Here is a 23829-nt window from a genome sequence, read left to right on the forward strand (position 1 = left end):
GTATACAAAAATCTTGTTTGGGACAAACTAATTTAATGACAACTCAATTTTCTTCACTACTAGTCAATAAAATGAATATAATAAATCATATCTTTATTAGTCACTAAAATAATAGCATAGATCACAAATATTGATAATAGAAAATGATTATTTTTAGCAACTAACAGCGAACAAAGTAATAACAGCGAACAAAGTAATAACAGCTTTCTCACGGTATGACCTCAATTAGTTAAGTCTGAAACCATTAGAAAAACAAACTGGCATAAATGAAGCCCTCTAAATAATTAGAAATTTCGAACAAGTTAATAAAACTAAAAACCTTGAAATATTATTATACATCAATAAAAGTAACTAAAATGATATCAAAAATCAGTACATTCATAAGTAGCAATAATTACATGACCCAGAACCAACCTTCCTCAATATGTTTGTAGTATATAGCTAACTTCATGTGGTATATTATAATGACCATATAAAAATGTATTAAAATATTTAATATAACCATAATTTATTTACGTGATAATGGTACTTTATCTAAAATATATAAATAAATCTTATCATGATCAAATCTAACTCTATTCATTCTAGCAAGCATCGGTGTATTAATGTAGCCGTAATCCTGATGAGTTATTTTCTTAACAACAAGAGATAACCATAAGTACTGGCACTCGTTTCATACATTCCATATTATTAGTGACCATTTTTTCTCTCAGAAGTTATGGTGTGAAGATAGCATAACCCATCATAGGATACGTATTTCTTGAACCTACTTCTAGACTTGATAACATCTTCCATTAAATAGTAAGAGATTTAATTTAATTCAATTCACGTTTACATATATTTTTATTGACCAGTTTGTTAGGCTTCTCACTAACAGTTTGTTGCTGTTAATCAAACAAATTTTCAAGTTCACTTTTGCAATAATTAAAAAGTTATTTTCAAGTCATTTCTATAAAATATTTAAAAATCTATATTTCTAATTTGTATTAGAATGTATTAAAAATACCTATAAAATATATTTACTAAATTTAATTTACCTCATTAGAAAATATAATTGTTATCAAAAATAACTTTATAATAGTTATCAATTTAACATGTTTTCAGGCTTTGAATTTTTGTTCAGAAATATCACTTCAGTTAATTGATTCTGTTCCCAAAATAATTTTTGATGTACAGATTGTTCCAATACATTTTAGCACAATTTACTTGACCAAGAGTTAGTGCATAACATACCCTTGGCATATTGTACGTACCATCAGTGTTGTGGAAGGCTTTGTGTCACAGTCTTAGTTTTATTTGCAATTTATTTGACCAAGAGTTAGTGCAAAACAGTTCCTAGCATACTCATTCAATACAAACCTCGGCATACTGTACCATCAGTACACTGTTGTGTCACACTCTTAGAAATGAATACATACAAAGTTTGTACTGCTACTTTACTGTCTTGTTTGTAAAAGCAGAGTGTACTTTCATACTAATATAAATTGTGTTAGTCTGGGAAGAGAATTTCTAATGTTTTATGTTAACTGCTTCTGATGCTAAACACATCTGAGAGGATGACTAAAATGTAGCAGAGTAGTCGCATAGATGTATTTGGCTACATTCTGTTTTCTACAGAACCACTGTCTGGAACAAATTTTATTGCAAGACTTCTTGACACGCTCAAACGTTCTAGCTGAAGACAGACATTCGTCTAGGACATTTAATTAATACAATGCAACGAAAGACTTCTTAATTAATTAATTGACAATGTAATCACATGCTAGAGTAAGACTGCCCAAATTTATTTGGAAGAGGAAACTATATTTTCAGAAACTGACTGCTACAGACTAACATGAGTGCAGACTTGTTCGATAACTACGATATTTCGTCGAGATTCTAGGGTCTCGCACGATAAATGCTACCCAAGTAATAACTAGTAGTCTAATGTTCCAATGACACATGTACAAGCCGCACGCTTGACGCAAACACACACAATCCACTAGCTAGAAAGCTACCATGCAGACGTGTTCAAAACCACGTGCTCGACTGACTAGACTGACCACTGCTTGGTTGTTGGAGTCTAATTCCAGTCAAAATAGAGTTCCTGTTAGCTGCAGTGCCGTGGAAACTTTACAAGTTTAACGCGCGCTACGTAACTATTTCATATACATGTACACGTGTGGTATGCAGTCCCGGATAAGGAATTTTTAAACAGAGGGTTGATCCACTAACACTCATAAAGCACTAACTAATCTTCTCTCTTTTACCGAAATTATTTATTGGTAAAGGTTGACTACAAATCTTCTACACTGATAGCTATTAAGTAATATATTAAAAAATTACACGTGTGTGATATGTATTACCTGTGCAGGGCCGGATCCAGGAATTTTTGAAAGAGGGGTTCACTGTTAGCAGTTATTTATATTGTTATTAATTTTCTATTTTCTAATGAAATTATATAAAATTATTGAACCACGTCTATTGGAAAAGAGGGGTTACAACCCCCTAACGCCCCCTCTGGATCCGGCCCTGCCTGTGGAATTAACTACTAGTCACATCAGCAGCATGACCTGGCTGTTAAGTAAAGAAATGTGCGTTCAGTGTGGGTAGTCTAAAACAGTAAGTCTAATAAGAGCCCATCTGTGGCAGCAAAAGCGGACCTTTGTGCAATCTAACTAATAATGTGCGCGAAGGGACCTACCAATTTTGTTACTATACGTCTGGGTGCGAGGCTAGGCAGTCCCTTCTTTTCATCGGTGCATGGTGAACTATGCGTGTATGTCTATTGGAAAAGATGGTGTTGAACACGCTAAACCACCGTTTGGATCCCGACCTGGTATGTGTCTAGAGTAATCAGCATTGTCCGTGCGCCTGATACACAGACAAGTACTAGCGTTGACCTACGCAGTCTAAATTTAGTTTAATTATAAGATATACGGGTATACGTTATTTAGTGATGTCCAAACCGGGAACAAAGCTAATTTAAACACTTACCGTAGACTTGCTCTTTCCGCTTTCGTCATTCCCCGGATTGTCAATCCTCGAGACTGGTTTCAGACCCCCATTGACGTCACTAAATGCTGCCATTAGTGCGTACTGTGGGCCAGCTGCCTTGGGCACATTTTGACATGCCTGGTAACCGCGGTTGCAAAGGCGTGGCGCACAAACACTTCACAAATCGCCAAAAGAGAGTTCCTATCGCATTTTGGGCCTATAGATTTGCATTAATTAATCTAGGAGTTAGCGCGGCTTTTGAACGGAAGTTTTGTCTTTTGTCGGACGATCTGGGCGTCATAGTCGTCGTTCGCGCTATGAGTTTGGCTCCAAGTGCTTCCGAATCCGATGCCAATGGGTAGACAAGAAACGGCTGAGACGCAGTTCATGTGACAGTGTTGAAGTGAGATGCATGTTTGCCTTTGACCATATACGGTATCTTTGGCTGTTTGGTTTACATCTTGCATAAATTATCGGCTCCCGGAAGCCGTTTATTGGACTCATGCCTGTAATATATACGGGTTTCTAAAGTAGATCCGGCAAATGAATAGATCAGTTCTAATCGTCTTGACTACACATTGCGTGGTATACTACATGGTGTCGAGAGTATACGATTCGAACCGACTCTGAAGACATGGGTTAGACCACCGTCGTTATTCTCACCACAAGGCGCAGCAAAAGAATGGTCACAGTGGCGAGACCACTTTATCTATTTTACTTGAAAGCCACAAACAAACACAAAGAGCCAAAATCAACGCAAGTCGCAGTACTGCTCACAGCAATGGGAAGGGAGGCAATATCAATTTACAAGACATTCACATAGGCAAACGAAGAAGACAACGACAAACTAGACGTTGTTTTCAACACGTTTACGACACACTTCAAAACCCAAAACGAACGAGACCTATGAACGGTTTATTTTTCAGCGAAAACAGAAGCCAGGTAAGTCCTACGATACTTTATACACTGACTTACTGCGCATAGTAGAAACTTGTGGTAGAGACGCAGAAAAGCCCAAGATAGTACGTGAACATGAACATAGTATCCGACACAGTTAGAGAAAAAAATTGCTTGGAGAATCAGGTCTTACGTTAGAACAGGCTGTGGAGTATGCCGTTCTATGGAAGAGACAACACAATATCTCACCTGCATAGCAGCGTCGAGTGCCACAACAAAGAATGCGATTCGGAAGCTGCATTGGCGCACGCATTAAAAGAATCAAAAGCGCGCCGACAGCCATTATGCTATTATTGCGCGACAAGACACAAGCCACGGGCCTGCCCAGCATGGGACAAAGATGTAGTTACTGCAACAAGCTGAATAATGAATGCAGTTGAGGCTTGCAAGAAAGCTGAAAAAGAGAGACCCGGGATCGAAACGTGCAGCAAGGAGAAGACTGCCAACACAGTGACGCCTGCCGGAACCAACACTAGTGAGGAGAAGGAAATAGCCAAAGACCACTTTGCCTACATGATTAGTAGACGTTGTGATACAAAAACGAAAAGGTGTAGCATATCATCTTGGACACACGTAGTAAAGGACTAAAAGCCAAAGTTGACACAGGTGCCACATGCAACCATCCTTCTTCTCCAATCATACAAGGTGTTCTGTGAGGATCCCTAGAGCCAACCGCTACTCACTCAACAGCAAAAAGGAAGAAAATTGATAGATACAGAGAAAACAACTCTAGAAACAACCTTGGAAGGTGGGACTAGAAAGATAAAGTTTATTGTAGTTGCTGAAAATGTGGAGGCCTTGATAGGACTGCCCATATTAAATTAAGGAAAATGGGTATCATTAACAAGCACAGTCAGTTACCAAAACCCATGAACTACCAGAAGCAATCAGTCAATTTATCGATGTATTTCAAGGACTCGGACAACTTTCAGGTAAACATACCATTCAACTGCGGAAACATGCCCGAAAACCATACAACCGGCTAGACGAATCTCTTCAAGTACAGGCAACAGCTGAAGTCACAGCGGGAGAAAATGGCAGACTAAAAAATCCATGCCATGGTAACAGAAGATACAGCACGGGCCAGCCCCATTGTACTAGTAAACAAGCTGGGAACAGACAAGCTACTCGTCTGCATGGATCCAAGTGCTCTAAACAACGCGATTCAACGAGAAAATTATTAAATCAAGACACCAGAAGAGATATTTGCAGACTTAGCAGGCTGTGAGTACTTTAGCACAGTAGATGCTACCTTGGATTGTTTTACAAGTGGCGTTGGAGGAAAAGAACAGCTACCTGACAACCATTGCAACAACGTTTGGACGATACTGATACTTCAGGCTTCCATTCGGGAATATCTTCGCCCCGAAGGTTTTCCACCGGATTTTCACAGAAGCCTTCTCGGAATTTCAAGGTGTCCACACGTATGACGATTACATACTGGTGTCAGGCACTACTAGGGAGGAGCATGATGAGTGACTGTACGCAGGACTACAGAGGTACCATGTGCTAAACTTGAAACTCAAGTGAGACGAATGCATCTTTGGACAGAAGTCACTTCCATACCTGGGCCACATTATGACTTCGGAAGGCATTCAACCTGACCCTGAAAAGATTGAGGCAATACTACATTTCTTTCAGTCTGAGTGAAAGGGCGATGTATCTCGTCTACTTGGAATGATTACACATTTAGCCAAATTCTGTCCTGACTTAGCAAAGGAGGCCAAGCGACTACGACCACTGACACAAACAAATAAATCGTGGACGTGGGATGCAATCCATGATGAGGCAGTAACCCGCTTGAAGAAAATAGTCTCTAATGTTTCAACTCTACGTCTCTATGAGTCAATGACCCAAGACTCTCAATCACTATCACTGTCGATGCATCCTCATATGGGTTGGGTGCAGCCTTACCTCAACAGGGCCAACCAGTTAATTATGCTTCAAGGAATTTGACTAGCACACAGCAAAGATACGCTCAATTGGAAAAAGAAATGCTAGCAGTACAGTTTGGATTGGAGAGACCTTTACCTAATGCGTACATGATCAGACCATCACCGTAGAGACCAACCATAAGCCTTTGCTAGGCATATCAAAAGAGCTTCTCAATGACGTCTCACAACGTATATAGAAAATGCGGCTACGCTGTCTCAGATACCATTACAACCTGGAGTATCGCCTGGGGCAGAGAAATAGTTCTAGCAAATGCCCTAGGCATGGCTCTCACAATAATGGTATACGAGGGACATGCTGCCCTCACAGAAGACCAAATTACGACAGTCATGCAACAGGCCATTCCCACCCCGGTTGGACAGTCTCGGTGCAGAAAAGCGACACAGCAAAACCCAACCTTACAAGCCATACAAACATACATAACAGCAGGCTTGCCCTCACACGGCAAGGCGGTACCTTGCCCAGTACAGCCCTTTGGACAGTCCGACACGACCTGACCGAGAAGGACGGAATACTATTCAAAGGCAGTCAAGCAGTGGCACTAACTGTCCTATGTCGATCAGTACCGGAAAGCACACACGATGGTCATTTTGGGAGAGTAAAATGCTTAGAACGAGCCAAGAACTCAGTATATTGGCTAGGGTATCTGCACGACATAGAGAATAAAGTAGCAAGATGCAGTAGATGCCAGGAAGGACGAAACGAGAATCCCAGGCTGCCTTATACACCTCATCCTATTCCACTTTATCCTTACCAGAAGATTGGAATGGACATGTTTGAACTGAATGGACTACTGCATCTACTCTCAGTCGATTATTTCAGTAAATGGATCACCGTTACCAAACTCAACTACACTAGATGTCGTGATATTATAGAGACAGTGGACGAACAATTTGCCAACTCTGGGATTCCGAAAGAAGTCATCTCCGACAATGGGCCACAGTTTGCATGCGCAGACTTCCGACGTCTCGCGCCGATACATTAGGTTTTAGGTATGTTGCATCAAATCCAGGGTACCCATCAAGCAATTGTCAAGCTGAGCGAAGAATAAAAACAGCAAAGAAAGCAATGAGAAAATGTTTACCGACTGCCGTTCTTTCCCTGACGTACTGAGAGTACTCAGGACCACCCCAATTGGAGACGGGATACCATAACAACAGAGCTGCTGCAAAGCAGACAATTACGTACCCAACTTGCTGTCAACAAAAAGACACTAGAGCCTCGTGTATGGCGACAGCAAGAAGTCATAGACAAGCTGGCAAAGCAACAAAGGGACATGCTTTTTGCGACAGATCCAGTGCAGCAGTACCGCACTGATTTGAGGAGAAAACGTTCGCATTCGAAAAGGTGGGACTTGGGTGCCAGCGCAAGTGGTTGCACATCACAACACACCCTGGTCATACCTGGTTCGTGTTATGGGACGACACATACTACGCAGAAATCAGTCGCAAATCAATAGGACAGCAGAGACGTAGAGAATATCAGAACCTGCAACGACAAGCAAGACGACTGAACACAAAAGCACACCAGAAACAAAGAAGCGAGCAGACACTCGACCAGACAACTAATGATGCTCTAAACAACACAGAGTCAATAACACCACAGGAGACGCCTAGAGACTACCTACCAACAAGATGTCAACACCAGATCTGGAAGAGTCTCCAGGCGACCTGCTTACATAGCTGAAAACTGTGTACCATGAAGAACTGCGTGAGAGAATAGTGTAGTGGTTTGACTAATTCTAGTGTTGTGTTCTGTTGACTTCATTGTGTTGTACCGTTGTCAGTTTTAGCGAGTAACTTTTCTGCAGTGACGCAAATAGTTTACACACTCCAAAATGACACTGTTTAGATCTAGAGAGAGATAGATGTAATATATACGAGGTTTGTAAAGTAGATCCGGGGAATGAATAGACCAGTTCTCGTCGTCTTGACTACACATTGCGTGGTATATTAAATTACCCAGCCATTCTCTTCGCGCGCGCTCCACGTGTTTTAGCACGTGCTTTTGGTTCCACTAACGTGAAGCGCGCGCGAGGGGGAGGACGTACTGGGTACGAGTCTAGAAACAACATACGTCTGATAACTTTTCGTGTCTGATACAGATCGGTAACGAGGTGCAATAATCGCAAGCACTTGGTGTATTTAGTGACGTCGACGAGCAGCCTGAAACCAGTCTCTCTGTGGCGAGGATTGACAATCCGGAGAATGACGAGGGCGGAGAGAGACTGGGTCGAGTCTGTACACTTACCGTATTACGCATTGTTATTGCAACCGCTCGTACGTACCTACGGTACTTCTATACTGTAGGTTGTCGCTTTTACAAAATCCAAATCCCAATACACATGCAGATCTAATTTCTTCCTGTTTCTTGGCATAAACCTTTGATAGACTCAGAGTAACGTTTCTCGTAGCTATAAATTCAAATTTTGTAATGATTTAATTTGGAGTCTCACCCATGCATGTTCAAGCGCTAGAACCTCATGCATGTTCTGTTTGAGTAGACACAAAGTTCAACTAGCAAATTCAGTTTACCAATTACAAGGCGGTAAACTTAACATTGCCAAAGACCACGTGTGACTTACAAAAGACATCTCACAAATGTACACCCTCGCAAATGGCAAGAGCGGTTTGTAACAGTACAGGCAAATTAATCACTCAATGGGGTTATATGCCAGGACAATTCGCTTCTTCGAGGCTCGTGATCCATGCAGCACACCTCTAGTACCCATACCACAGATTTTTGAAGTGGTTCAGAATTCTAGTCGTCTGTACAGAATTTGAAATGTTCCCCAATTTAGAAGGTCCAGAAATTTTTTAAAATCAAAGCAGCCCAAAATTTTGTAAAACTAACATGGTCCAGTATTTTGTAAAACTGAAATTGTCTAGAGTTTTGTGAAACTAAAGTTGTCCAGAATTTTGTAAAACAGAATGGTCCAGAGATTTGTAAAACTGAAGTGGTCAAGAATGATGTAAGTGGTTGTTTCAGAGTTCACAATGGTCCATATTAAAGTTAGAGCCCTATTAGACAGCAGAATTTAACACTGCGTGTAATTGACCTAACCGGTTTCAAAATCGTTAACAAACATTGCTTTACATCGGTCCACACCCAAGAGTTAGCTGTTAGATTTGTTCCCAGGTGTGCTCATCGTTGGCAATGGTGATAGAACGGAATTTTCGATTTTGTCAATAATATAGTTTGCTCGATGAGATTTCCTAATTTCTTGTTGGTGTATCAGATGGATTAACATCCTAGATGACACTGACTTGCCGATAATAGTTTTGAGCTACTTCGAGTAGAATCACGAAATTTAATGGACGAAACGGTCGCATCATTGTACCATGGTCCACATTCTAATGGTTAGTCGTATCTAGTACCGAAACTAATTTTACGACACCAACGGTTTATTTCTACAGTTTAACTTCTTATGTTTAAAGGCATGCATGTATACATATATGTTCATGGAGTCTGATAATTCATTAATTAATTGAATCTTGTCTCCGTGTGTAAATTGCTTTAGGTTTTAGCAGTTACAGACTCGAATGTGTCCAAACACCGACAGACTCTACTGTTAGTGGGTAAAAAGAGCAGCATGAAGCTTCAACTGTTTCCAGATATCGATTATCTTTTACTAATTTCCAGCAGCAGTAGCTGCGGTTCCAGCTGTGTTGGCAGAGCTGAGGAGATACGAATGTTGGAAAGATTTCCTAACAGTTAGATTGCAGGAGTATGCTGCTTTACCCTGACCGAAATCGATCGGGATAGAAGATGTCAACAGGTCTTGAGTTGTCATCATTATCTACTGCAGCGTCATGGTTATCAATAGAAAGAGCATTGCATTACGCGACATTCTGATACGTAAGGGACCGTCGCCACAACCCAACACGTGGTCGGCAAACATGTCGATAACAGATCCGCAAGGACATCTTAGGAAGCTTGGCGCAGATTGAAAAAGCTAAAAAATTCCGGAGCGGTATCGCAATGAACTCCTGTGAGAACATGGTGTAGCAGTCGAACGATCTATATATAATTGCGCTAGCTTTTATTGTAGTCATGAAACTGGCAGTAAATATTATGGTGCACAGACCACTAACACCTTTGTAGCGCTCAACGTTAACGTGCTAATTGGAAAAGCATGTTGAGAAAGCAGTCTCGCGTAGCCAGACTCGACCGTCGCGTCAGAAGCCACCTGCTCACTGCAGACTGAAATTCTGTAATTTAATTAGATTGCACGCCTTAATAGTTTTGTACTTTTCTTGACATTTCACAATATGTGTAAACACCAGGATTTTTTTTATCTGCGTGGTTGTGTGTGTGTGTGTGTGTGTGTGTGTGTGTGTGTGTGTGTGTGTGTGTGTGTGTGTGTGTGTGTGTGTGCGTGTGTGTGTGTGCGTGTGTGTGAGAGAGAGAGTGTGTGTGTCAACGCAATGTCAGTAAAGTTTGACTCGACACGCGAAAAATTTAGCCTAGCTAAGTCCTCGATTCCAGGTAACCTGTTGACAGTACTGTATGGGTGCAGACTGCTGTCAACCACCTACTGTCCCAATTCTAATGACTGTCATATGTGTAACGAATTCAAAGGCACGATCACCATCAAAGCGAATATAACATGTATACGGACCGAATTCGCAGAACACAAAATTGGCAGGCGTATATACTCTGAAAGCTATTGCTTCAGGCGTCCATAATTAATTAATGTTCTTAACAATTCCCTGTATACATGAAGTGTCCAAAGTCATGTCAGACAAATGCAATTGATGTATTGTAGATAATACTATTACGATTTAATACCACAGCTAGAAATTTTGGGGAGCCAAACCTTCTCCCTCGTCATCCTTTAATATGGAAAGTCGATTATGCGTGAGACAAAACGTTCACCGGCAATACCAAATATCAATACCAAATATCAATACCAAATATCAATACCAAATATCAATACCAAATTTCAATACCAAATTTCAATACCAAAGAGAAGAGAACGTTAACCATATAGGGTAGATCTACGTAACGACTAACAAACACTAAAAGATCAATCTCTTCATCACGTGAACTATCGTGAAACACGCACAGTACAAAATAAAAATGTCCAAAAATGAAAAACACCCCACACCTTGCTTGACCTTAAAAATTTCATCTAACAACGTTATAGCTGTAAAAGATATATACATGTATACAAGCTCAGAACAGTAAACACTGAACATCGATTTAATTGTCTCTTACTTTCAGTGATCCTTACGTGTCCACGAGGAAAAAGCTTTCTGCGCAGTCGCAAGCATTCAGTGACACTCACTGCTGCTTCTTCCGATCGTTTCAATTTATACTGACTGTACGCCAGCCAATGTAAAGCTGCAATAACAAAAAGACATTCAGTGCAATCCTATACCGTACAATCTTTCTGCTCCACATTATATAACAGCACGTTTTCACCTTCAGCAGTGTATTCGCTAGTTGGCTCGTTGTCACGCAGTACGAGCAAAGACTCCGTGAGAAGATGGGTGGCGTTTTCGTAGTCTCGCGTCATGGCCAAAAAAGTGGCGAGGTCGACTGCAGCTGCAATGATGTACAGTTGGTTAGTAAATCAAGACAAATACCAAACAGTGTTGGAATATAGAATTACTGTAAATAATATCTGGATGACCCTCTGGTAATTCCTTCTTCGCGAGAGTTAGAGATTCTCTCAATATTTCCATAGCCTCGTCTTTCTTTTCATCGTTACTGAGAGCACGAGCGAGCCCTCTCCTAGCTGAACAAGAACAAAGCAAGCATCTTATCGCTTGATGCAGCGGACAGGGTCAATAAAAACGTCAGTAGAATTAATTGCTACTGTGCATGCAGTAAGTCAAACATCTACAAACACAACGGCAAATAAAACAACCCTTTTATGACAAAGCATATATACCAGCAACTAGTAAGGATGTCTCAAATTTGGTGGTTTCTTCAAACAATTCCACAGCTTTCTCATAAAACTCGATAGAACAAGTGCTGTCGTTTGAAACGAGGCAGCAATAGGCGATTGTGACAAAATCTGCAGTCATTAATTGCAAATAAGAAAATTTTGTTTAGACACGTGATAAAAGAACAGTTCTTACACCATCCAACGCGATGATGGCTGCGCGGAAGAAATATGGTAATCTTGTCTAGAGCGAGTTGAGCCAACTTTGTGCCATTTAACACATCGCCTTGCATGCAATAGCAGTATGCTAGTCGTCTCATTACTACAGAATCAATATAAGCAACGGTAATTATAATAATGTATAACTTGCATGTAACCAAGAATATAAAGTGAACAAATAATAATGTGTTTATTACACAAACAGTAGTGTCAGCTTTGCTAATTAAGATCAAGTTCAAGTAAGAGGTTTAGACCTAGTAATACTAACTAGTTGTTTATTTTATCCAACCACACAGGTGTTCAACAAGGATGTAGATGTATTCAAACACAAAGAGCTTAGATACTCACCTAGAGCTGATGTTTCCGACACGAATAACTATATATACAGTTGCATGGAAGCATATAGCCACGTACGTACGCACGCACGCACACCAACAACTAACGATGTAGAGTCAATTTACCTTTCGTCAACACCTGTTATCAAAATATCATCCGTATACAATCTGGATCAGTGATAGTTACAAAAGCCCAATATATATTGATAAATTTATAATACAAGTTATTTTAGATATTAAATCATTAAGCTATTATCAAAATTGACTTCTAACCTAATGCCAACCGCGGATGTTGTGACGGTAATATGCTTTGCCTAATCTTCATAGCCTCTTCGTACAAATCCCGAGCTTCTACTAATCGTCTGAATGACAAATAGCAGTTGGCAAGATTTATAAGCGCTATACAGAAATTAACAAAAACAGCTCGTGAAAATACATAAACGATTAGCTGCACACAGTACTTATAGAATAATCCATCCAAAGACTCTCATTCAGCTCTTTTTTCAGATTCAACGATTTTTCATACATTTCGATTGCTTTGACAGTTTTCCCCCAATTTTTATATATCAAGCCCAAATCATTGAGAACTAAAATGTAACCAAACATAGCGTATATGTATCAGACAGGCAATGAAAATAGCTACAGAAGCACGCGTGCGCGTATAGATGCAAAAATGCATGCAGCGCGCAGCAAGTATAGAGATACACGCGAGCACCTACACTATACTATACAGCAACACGCAATGGCAAGAAACAATCGCACTTACCTCGCGACATGTTTCTTTTGTCTCCCCGCCTTTCATCAAATTTGAGTTGAAGAAGAAGTACCTTTTCAGCAAGAGAAAACTGAGCCAACTTGCGTCGACAGCTTGCTACCCAATGTCGAGCTACAAGTAACAACAAAGCACGGCCAACTCATGATCAGCAACACATCGGTAATATTTGTATCTCTACCAACCCTCAATCGACAAAATTTTGTACGTTATGTGACATGTGCATGTATATATATATATATATATATATATATATATATATATATATATATATATTAGATTATGAGTTTATTTATACAGTGGGTAAATCCCACCACTCTACATCCACTGCTAAATCTAATCTATCATTTAACATTCTAGCATAAAACCAAACGTTTCAATATCAAAGGGTAGAAACATCCGTCTGCAGCTTCTACGTTCGCCTGGTGATGAGTGTCTTTTTCTTCCTCTCCAGCAAATGCAGCAGCTCCAGCCAAAGTTGAAGATGGTATAATGTACGAAGGCTGCATGGTATTCCAAATAGAAACATCAAAATAAGTAGGCTTGTCGTTTGTGAAATTTAGATGATAGACATCCCCAAGATGATTGAAATAAGTGCTACTGCAACGCTCCTCAAGGCGTGAATCAGTATCATCAACAAGTAACGTGTGATAGACGATGAGCATTACGAAGTCTGAATCGTAGACAGTCGTGACCACACCCAAGGAGATGATCTCCAAATGAATCAATTGTATGTCTACACATACTGCGTATAGCCATGAGAAAATCTGGAAAGATAGGAATTCCTATCCAGAGTTTGACTGCAATCACAAATTATTGAGAAGCCATAGCGAGGCCTAACTTTGGGTTCGGAATTGCCCGCAACCAGGCTGCAGCATGAATCGATGATACGGTGTTTAGGTGAGCATTATCTCGAAGACTGCGAGATTCCTTGAGATTAGCGAAACTCTATCTGTGACTGTAGAGACTGCTGAGACATAGATGACAAGTCTGTAGTAACCTTCTTATGACAATCAGCAAAGGTGTTCCTATAATGACTATGAGCTTCATTTTCTTCAGGTACGTATATCCAGAAAGTGAGGCATCAGATGTTACGGTTGTAAAGTAGGTCGTACCAAATGTCTGAACATAGTTGAAGTAACAAAAATAAAATCGTCGGGTAGATTTGCAACTGGAAATGAAAGCTGATGGTGCAGTTGTTTTTGCTTGTCTGAAACCAAGACCTCCTAAACACATGGGTAAAATCACCTGTTGCCATGCATGATTGGGTAAAGAAGAATGTATCAATATTTCCAAAGAATGACGGAGGCCTGCATCAAATTCAGTAAAACAAGACATGGTATGGTTAGGATGGACAGTTCGAAGAATATGATTGATCTTGCACAGACCAAGACACGATCGAAGACAATGGAACAAGATCAGGTAAACGACTCTGCATTTAAAAACACTGTTCACACGTTGCTAATACACTCATCAAAAGAAGTGATTAGACCCAAATATTGGAGAACCAGGAGGTTCTGCTCCACTTTCGATCAAACAGATTCGACGACGCATAGCAGTTGGAAATTCTGAGAACATTTGATCATCTGTTGACGAAAATATTTCACATTTGTCTAAATTAATTGAGCTTGAGACCAAATGTAAGGCCTTTCTTCGACATCGAGTTCAATAACTGGCAAACCGCACGACGAGAGCCAATAAGAGCTTCGTATACATACATAATATCACGTATAAATACAATACATAATAATGTATTGTTACCGTATGGTCAAGTTGGAGTAGATGTACGTGATGGATTGGAGACAGCTATTCACACTTTGAAGTCTTACATCACTACCAATAGCTGGAGAGAAAATCTACGCTGTTTTAGAGTCGATATGCGGAATGCAATCAACGAATGCCACTGTGAAAATATTCTCCAACGATTACGTGAAGAATTTCCAGAATTATTTGCATGTGTGCAGTGGAGCTATAGTTCACCAGGAGAACTTAGGTTCGGCAAACATCGCATCCTATCAAAAGCTGGCGCTCAACAAAGAGACCCACTAGGTCCAATGCTAAACATAATAGTTCTGGACAACATCAGCAATGTTCCTGGCATAGACGTGCAACTATGGTACAGTGCTTGGATGATGGCACATTTCTTGGAGATCGAGACTGCATCTCTTCTCTGTTAGAATTGTTCTTAGCACAAGTCGTTGATGCGGTTTTCACATCAATCTGGATAAATACGAGATTTACTGGCCAACAGGGCACATACATTCTCTCAATTTTCTACTGAAATTCATAGACTTACTGACGGATTGAAATTGCTCGGTTCACCAATCCATGGTCAGATATTTCCTTTCAAAATACGGTCGCTAAGCAGATAGACAAAGTTCTTGATGTTCAATCACATCTCAACGACATAGACGACCCCAGGTCGAATTACACCTTTTGCGCAGTTGTTGGAGTGTTTGTACGGTCCATCACCTTTTGCGGACTATAACACCTGGTCTGACTGACAGTGAATTTTCTCGTTTGACAGAGGTTTGAGACAATCTCTTAAACTAATTACTCGCTCATCTATTCCAGATTCCTTGTGGCTCCAAGCGACACTACCAGTTCGCACTGAATGTCTTGGTCTTAAAGAAGTACTAACCTCATCAGTGGCTGCTTTCATAGTTCATTCAGAGTCTCTTAAGAAACGCAGGTAATTAGAACACCAAATTTGCTGAAGAGGTATTTTGTCCTGATGTTCAAGTTCAAGGCAAAAATGAAGCGTACAGTATTTTAGAAAGAAATTGCCTGCAATGTACACTTTGGATATCAACAAAGCTTCTCAGGAGAATATTCAAAACAGATACATTACAATGTTTTCAACTTCTTAATGGAAAATGGAAGTTTAAGAGGAAAAGCTCATCTGAATACAATTTCGTCGAACCATGCGGGGGCTTGGTTGCGAGCACTACCCAACCCCAATCTAGGCCTCGCCATTCCTCCGCATGCATGAATTCGTAGTTGCGATCTGAACAAGGCTCGGCATTCCGATGTTTGCTCTTCCACCATCTTCCGTTTTATGCTGTTGTGGCGCTACAATTGATCCGTTTGGTGACCACTTAATCAGCTGCCCTAGAGGTCCGCTACGTGATCAACGTCACAATGTGAAGTAATATTCTAAGCTTCGCTTGTTCAAAACAAGCAGGTCAAAAAGAACAGATCTGCTCAGGTTATAATTCAAGGAGACCAGGGGACGTATATCATCCACATTTTATGAATGGTCGGCCTGGATATTTCGATGTTAGAATCCGTAACTCTTTACAGCCTTCCTATATATTAGAAGCAGCCATCAGTCTTGGTGCAGCAGCAGAATCAGCAGAATGTGAAAAAGATGCCAGGCATGAAGCCAATGTTACCACAGCAAGTGGTCTATTCTATCCACTAGTTTTTGAATCTCTGAGCTTCATATCATCTTTCACTCTGAAGACTTTGAAGGAATATTTTCATCATCAATCAGTGAGATACCGTTTCCTCGAGCTTTCATAAACATATTAGCTAATCAGAACAGTTATATATATATATATATATATGCATATATTCTTAATTCCATGCATTCATCGCAATACTTGGAATGTGCTTTCATACTTTCACTATAAACGTAAAGCTGCATTTGCAATATATGCGAACGCTTGATGAGCGTCGCGTGCGACGCGTCTTGCGTGGGAGTGGCACGCGCCGCGTCACACGCGTTGTAAGCATTCATAACATGATTTCAAGGAACCGTACACGTCGCTGCATGAATTCTTGAACTGACCACTCGCGCTTCGAATTTCTACTGGCAGAACTCTGCCGGAACACCCAGCTTGCTCAAATTCCATTTCTATATGCGTTTTCCCTTGCAATGGGTCTTTTTACATCTTTCAGCTGATCATTCACAAACAAGGACAGCTCCCTAACAAATCTCTAGACAGCTCAACGTCGACTACAGCGTCGAAATCATCGCTCATGACCACACGTGCATTTCTAGTTAGCTGTGATTGGTCAAAATCTAGGTGATACTTTCGACGCGACGTGTATAGCTTCCGGTTGGCCGCTCAATTAGAACTCGGTTCTATTTGGACGCGTAGCGTCGACCCATTTGCAATTTGAATTCGTATGACGCGACGCTCAAGCGTTCGCGTATTGTGAATCAGCCTCTAGCATACACTCAGATAAAAACTATAGTTAGATAATAAGAGAAAGTGCGTGATCTGGCTATAGACGAGACTAAGATAGAACCGTTATGGAACGGCATCTGCAACGCTTGGCTCGTCTTAAAAATATTTCACAGCGGACCCGAAGACATACATGGGTCTTATTAGTCTCCGTCAAGTTTGCGTCTCTATTATTAGTTTTCACAAGCTTACCCTCTCTTATTAGACCACTGAACGAATCTTTCTCTATACTGTTTTCCATAGACTCCAGAGACCTCGTCAAATACGTAAGCGCTATCTCCGGTTTAGCTATTCGGTAAACGTAACCCAAGTCTATAAGACCTGCAAAACAGTTAATTAACTTGACAAGGACAAAAGACTTAATTAATTAATAGTAGTACATTCATTCAAAAGTCGAGAGTCTTGAGACTGAGTTTCATTACTTGATTTGGTTTCCACAACTTGCAGTCTTCCTTCCGTCAAGAATCCTGCCGTTTGTTGATGTTCATAATACATAGCCAACCAACAAGCGATCCTAACTAATTGCCCACAACTCTCATCCAACACGAGATCGCTTTCTAGAATAGCTTCTGCCACACTGTAAACGTGAAGAGATAAACTGTGAAACTCGCGCAATCGACTTCGGACTTCTTTCACAGTACGCGGGAAAATGATGGCAAAGTGAGTGCACAAAGACTGCAACCGTGAAACGTACGTTTTGTTTCTCATCGCGTATTCTACGACAGCCTGTTGAACAAGATTGTGCATCGAACAAGTGCTCGATTCCTTGTTTACCTCAACAAGAGAATATTCGGACAAGTGACCGACGGCAGCAGTGATGCGATTGCTGCGTCCAATTTCATCATTTGACATTGGAATGGTAACCTCTCTCAGCAGGTCTACAGGAATGTTAGTAGAATGAAGAAGAGATACCGTTATCAACACGTTCATAGCATCAGAGTCACCAGACAATAACACGTCTTCAATGTTCATCTCCCAAGGAATAGAGGCGTGGGAGTCGGAAAGCAGACGTTGCTGCATCAACGTTAGCATCTTCATATCATTAGAGTCAGTTTTATTAGCCAACAATCGAAGATTTGTTCTGTTAAAGGCTCCCACGCTGTAGATATTTTCAGCTTTCAAAATTTCCTTCACGTGCATCATCCGGAAGTACCGGAGCAATTCTTCCAAGTTGGAATTCATCATTTTCATTGTCTCCAAATGAATCTGCAGACGATGTAAGTAAGTAGAAAAATTCATCCCCGTTTTCTCCAAATACCTCCCTACATGCCTAAGCGCTAAAGGAAGAGATTCGACGGGTGGGTCTTTAGCTATTCGCCAAGCACTTTCTAATTCCCTCTCTGGTAGTTTACTAGAGTCTCCGTAACCAGCGAAATAGAGTAATACTGTTAAAGCCAGACTTTGGTTCAAGGGCTTGAGTAAAATAAAATTGCCGGGTTGTAATAGGTCGTGCTTTGACATTCTAGTAGTTATGAGAATATGACATTTTGTTTCCAAATTGGGGATATAATCGTTTATGACGTCCAAGTTGTCGGCACTGTCGTAGACTAACAAAACGTTGCCACGTTTAGCAAGAAGTAACATAAATTGTGTAAAGCTTGGAGAGATGTCCACATCTGATTGAGTATGTTTGGCAAGAACAAGCAGCTGTATACGTACAAAACCTGTTAGTGTAGAAAACAGAATACGAATACGAAGGAAGAGTACGTGATTCTTTAGAGAGTGTTGAAACGACGACTCGGACTGAGCATTGAACACAAACACTCCCCCGCCGTATAAATGTCGACAGTCTCGTGCATATGCAGCTGCCACAGCTGTCTTACCGCACCCACCCATTCCATTAATAAACTAGAAGTAAAACACAATTAAGAGTGAGATATGCATAGACATATACATAAACTTACACACGCGTTCACATGTCCTCTCACGCACTCACCACACATGCACATAGACAACCACGCACGCACGCACAAAGTGCATACGCACACAGGCATACACACACACACACACACACACACACACACACACACACACACACACACACACACACACACACTAGTACTACCCCGCCCTATGGGCGGTGGCAATCTGGGCGGTGGCAATCTATCGTTGTACGCCACTTCCGCGAAGAAGACGCACCTTCCGTGACACACGCACGCAAAAGCTGCCCGGTGAGCCAGCTCACTCCGACTGCAGCGGGCGTATCTTGCACTCTGTGAGAATTAGAGGTGGTTGGCAAGCACACGTCACATCCGCATACTCGACTAATTTTGAACAAACAAACTCCGGCGCATCTCATTTCAAGCCGACAAAGTCTCGTTCCTGGCCGTCCGAGGCAGTCCGGGCAAAATCCGACTCGACAGTTTGTCTCATACGGCCGAACTCGACCGGGCCGCCGCGTTTCGCGACGATCCGAGACCGGCGTCGTGTCCATCAGCGCGTTACAGACATCCGTCAAGGCAGACGGAAGCGTGGGTTGGCGTATTATAGTAATAGGATACTATTTGTCTCATTAAATTTGTCTTACATGTACTTTTCTCTCGGTAACTTCCATCTGTTGAAGATCAACTCTCTTGTCATTTGTCCAGAAAGCATTCGTTATATTCTCGAGCTCAATTTCTCGGCCAACGAAGATAGGAAAATGAATTTTTTCATATTCCAAAGGAAAGGTAGCAACTACAAATCAAAATTAGCAAATAAGACATATTTACGATAACTAGCAATATTAATATCACCTTTGACAATGTTTTCTGTTTGATTAATCCTTACGAAACTTTGGCCCCACACGTAACAAACAAAAGCAAGCAACAACAATAGTGACAAAAGCGCAACTATCCCGTAGACTGTCACCAAAAATAAATCTCCTATTATAACACAAGTAAACAATATGCTGTAATTATTTAGTATTATATATTATCTAATTAGCATGCTAGACATCGCATGGTAGTAGAGATGTCACTACGCCAGTTGTTTGTACAAGCACTGTTCTGATTGATACATCTATATAGATATCATGATGGTAACTCTATTTGCTGCTATTGTATGATAGTACGTTATTGGGTTGGCTGGTGTCGTTATTTAAGCATATTCTTCTATTTGTTCAAAAATCACAAACAATCAACAAGAATAAGCAAATATAATTTTCTGAACATTTCTGTTTAAATTAAATTACTGTTTGAATATCTGAAACACACACACAAACAAAAAAAACAAACAAACAAATACACACACCCACGCGCGCACACACACAAAATTGCAAAAAATGGCAAATGAATAAAGAGCTACCATTCGTTACAGTTACGCCCCAGCCAAATGGCTGGGTTCCTGTGCACTCCGCAGGAGCTAAGCAATCTCCTGGAGCCTGGCCAGATACTCACAGGAGCACCAATTGTGACGCCAACTGTGGTGTGGGCACACGAAGTCCCACAAAGACCCTTTGTAGCAGTCCTTTGAAACACAAGTCAATGGCCAGGTACTGATCTATACTCCTGAGTCAAGAGATGCAATTGTGTGTGAGTTTCTTGCCCAAGAAAATTATACCATAGCTCGCCATTACTGTGACTTGAACCTGCAACACTGCAAGGTCCCGGATGTATATACTCCCTAAGATAACTCTCTAACCAACTCAGCTATCGCAACACACGCACACACACACACACACACACACACACACACACACACACACACACACACGCACACACACGCACACACAAAAATGGCGAATGGCAAATGGATAAGGAGCTGCCGTTCGTTATGGTTACGCACCCAGCCAGATAGCTGTGTTTCTGTGCACTACGCAGGAGGTACGGTCCGTGCTAAGCAATTTCCTGGAGCCTGACCAGATAGCACCGACTGCGACGCCAACTGTGGTGTGGGCACCACAAGTCCCACCAGGACCCCCAGTGGCTGATGGACTTTGTCGCAGTTGGAGACCTTTGCCACCCAAGTCAATGGCCATGTACTCATTTATACTCCTAAGTCCAGACAGGCAATCTTGTGTGAGTTTCTTGCCCAAGAAAATTATCCCATAGCCCGCCATCACTGTGACTTGAACTTGCAATCCTGCAAGGTCCCGGATGTATACACTCCAAAAGATAACTCTCTAACCAACTGAGCTATCACACCACACAACACACACACACACACACACGCGCACACACACACACACACACACACACACACACACACACACACACACACACCAGTCCAGACCAGATCAACCCAGCCCAACCCAGCACAGCACAGAACAGCACAAAGACGTACGCCTAGAGATTGACGCACCCAAGTGTACACAAATTCGCACATGTAAGCATGCATCCCACTAGCGTATGTCAATAGTAAGTGATAAGTATATATATATATATATATATATATATATATATATATATATATATATATATATATATATATAGTAAATAGAGAATGCATGAATGCATAAATCAATATTATCGTTACCCCAAGTATGCTTTTGCTTGCGTTCATGATGTTTGGTTTTCAATTCTTTACCCCAAGTATGCTTTTGCTTGCGTTCATGATGTTTGGTTTTCAATTCTTTACCGCAAGTATGCTTTTGCTTGCGTTCATGATGTTTGGTTTTCAATTCTTTACCCCAAGTATGCTTTTGCTTGCGTTCATGATGTTTGGTTTTCAATTCTTCCAAAGGACCAAGCTCAGTCTCGTAGTTACCATGAAAATCACAAAGTCTACAGACTTTTAGCTTCCCTAGTAAACACATTTTACAGAATTAAACAAATCAAAGATGCTACCTAACTATATCATTACCATCATGCCATTGTTCCTGAACTTTGCGTTCAACAAACATGGCAACTTCTATAGCGAAATTTTCGTCTGTTCTCGTTTTTTTCTCAATACCCGTATAAGAAGACATTTGATTACATATCCTGTTTTTAGAATCACAACACTCATCAGCTGTCATGCCATAGAAAACTGGTAAAATCTTTATGTTCGCTTCATCAAATGCGAGTGCTGCTTCTGCTTCCGCTTCAGGATAACGTTGGTCTTTGAAATAATGGCTCATCACAACGACAAAAAAAGGAGACATCTGAATTGCGTCAGCAATAGTTACTTGTGCTCTCTCTCCCCCTGTCAAACTTTCAACATCGAAGAACGCGACCTTTTTACGTCTCAGCATCTCATTGTATACACAACGTACGAAGTGTTTGTCTTTACCCGTATGACATAAGAACGCATCGTACTTCCATCCCTGCTCATACAGAAAAGGCTTCACACAAGACGCGTTCGACGCACTTTCTGTCATTTCCGGAAACTTCAGAATGTCTTTGGTTTACCACAAACCAATCCTCTCTCGTTGCAAGTGTACCGGCTCAAAAGTGTGACCTCGATTTCAGCGCAAAAATATCTAGTTCAATATTAAATAATTAGCATATTAATTTATACCAAGGAATGTCTCCCATTATCAGTGTAGTTAGACACTGCATGTAATGAATATAAAACGCAAATCTTCCTTTTTGCAGAGTAAATTATTCTATAATATTTACCGTTGATGCATGAAGCTTGATGGAGCCTACTCAGCCATCCTATCACTCTTCATAAGCTTAACAGTTTACCGCAGAATCCTACAGCATTAGTATATCAAAAGCTTGTTTTGGACCAACTAATGTAGTGACAACTCAATTTTCTTCACTACTATTCAATAAAATGAATATTATAAATCATATCTTTATTAGTCACTAAAATAATATCATAGATCACAAATATTAATAATAGAAAATGATAATTATTTTTAGCAACTAATAACGAACGCAGTAATAACAGCTTTCCCATGGTACGACCTCAATTAACTAAGCCTGAAACCATCAGTGAACAAACTGGCGTCTAACTGTTGCTAAATTAATCCCTGTAAGTAATTAGAAATTTTTGAACAAGTATAAAACTAAATAAAATCTTGAAATATTATTATATATGAATAAAAGTAACTAAAATGATATTAAAAATTAGTACCTTTCATAAGTAACAATAATAACATGACCCACAACCAACCTTTCTCAATATGCTTGTAATATATAGCTAACTTCATGTGGTATATTTATAATGACCATATAAAAAGTATTAAAATATTTAATATATTCATCATATATTTACATGATAATGGTACTTTATCTAAAATATATAAATAAATCTTCTCACAATCAAATCTAACTTTGTTCATTCTAGCAAGCATCCGTGTATTAATGTAGCTGTAATCTTGATGAGTTGTTTCCTCAACAACGAGAGATAGCCGTAAGTACTGGCATTAGTGTTATTCAATATTATTAGTGACTAATGTTTTCACAAAAGTTATGGTGTGAAGATAGTATAACCCACCATAGGGTAGGTATTTCTTGCACCTACTTCTAGACTTGATAACAACCTCTTCCACTGAACAGTAGACAATTAAATTTAATTCGCGTTTTACATATATTTTTATTGACCAGTTAGGCTGATCACTAACAGTTTGTTGCTGTTGATCAAACAAATTTTCAAGTTGTCTTTTACAATATTCAAAAAAGT

At 40.4% G+C, this 23829-nt stretch overlaps 1 protein-coding gene across 2 annotated transcripts; it reads right to left on the reverse strand.

The window, feature by feature from the left end:
- Positions 1 to 10769: 10769 nt before the first annotated feature.
- Positions 10770 to 22386, reverse strand: LOC134192043 (uncharacterized). 2 transcript variants are annotated; one of them, XM_062660717.1, is made up of 16 exons: positions 22081 to 22386; positions 21907 to 22020; positions 20034 to 20162; positions 19826 to 19974; positions 19006 to 19146; positions 17679 to 18945; positions 17491 to 17619; positions 13100 to 13219; positions 12795 to 12920; positions 12607 to 12732; positions 11976 to 12101; positions 11786 to 11911; positions 11504 to 11629; positions 11314 to 11436; positions 11107 to 11232; positions 10770 to 11035 (listed from the first exon to the last, which is right to left on the reverse strand). In XM_062660717.1, exons 1-16 carry the CDS (start codon positions 22358 to 22360, stop codon positions 10908 to 10910), a joined length of 3336 nt encoding a protein of 1111 aa, XP_062516701.1. In that variant the 5' UTR covers positions 22361 to 22386; the 3' UTR covers positions 10770 to 10907. The 2 variants fall into 2 exon arrangements, with proteins under 2 accessions (XP_062516701.1, XP_062516700.1); XM_062660716.1 differs by having other exon boundaries at positions 21754 to 22020.
- Positions 22387 to 23829: the final 1443 nt, after the last annotated feature.

The sequence above is a fragment of the Corticium candelabrum genome, chromosome 16 (genome assembly GCF_963422355.1).
Source record: "Corticium candelabrum chromosome 16, ooCorCand1.1, whole genome shotgun sequence".
NCBI lineage: Eukaryota > Metazoa > Porifera > Homoscleromorpha > Homosclerophorida > Plakinidae > Corticium > Corticium candelabrum.

Excerpts from the sequence above, each read along its gene's own strand:
- LOC134192043 (XM_062660716.1), bottom strand. The coding sequence starts at position 22,360 with ATGTCTCCTTTTTTTGTCGTTGTGATGAGCCATTATTTCAAAGACCAA. Across the intron at positions 12,921-13,099 it reads CAAAAGAAACATGTCGCGAG|TTCTCAATGATTTGGGCTTG; the intron begins GTAAGTGCGATT and ends GTTACATTTTAG. Across the intron at positions 11,630-11,785 it reads GACATCCTTACTAGTTGCTG|CTAGGAGAGGGCTCGCTCGT; the intron begins GTATATATGCTT and ends GTTCTTGTTCAG.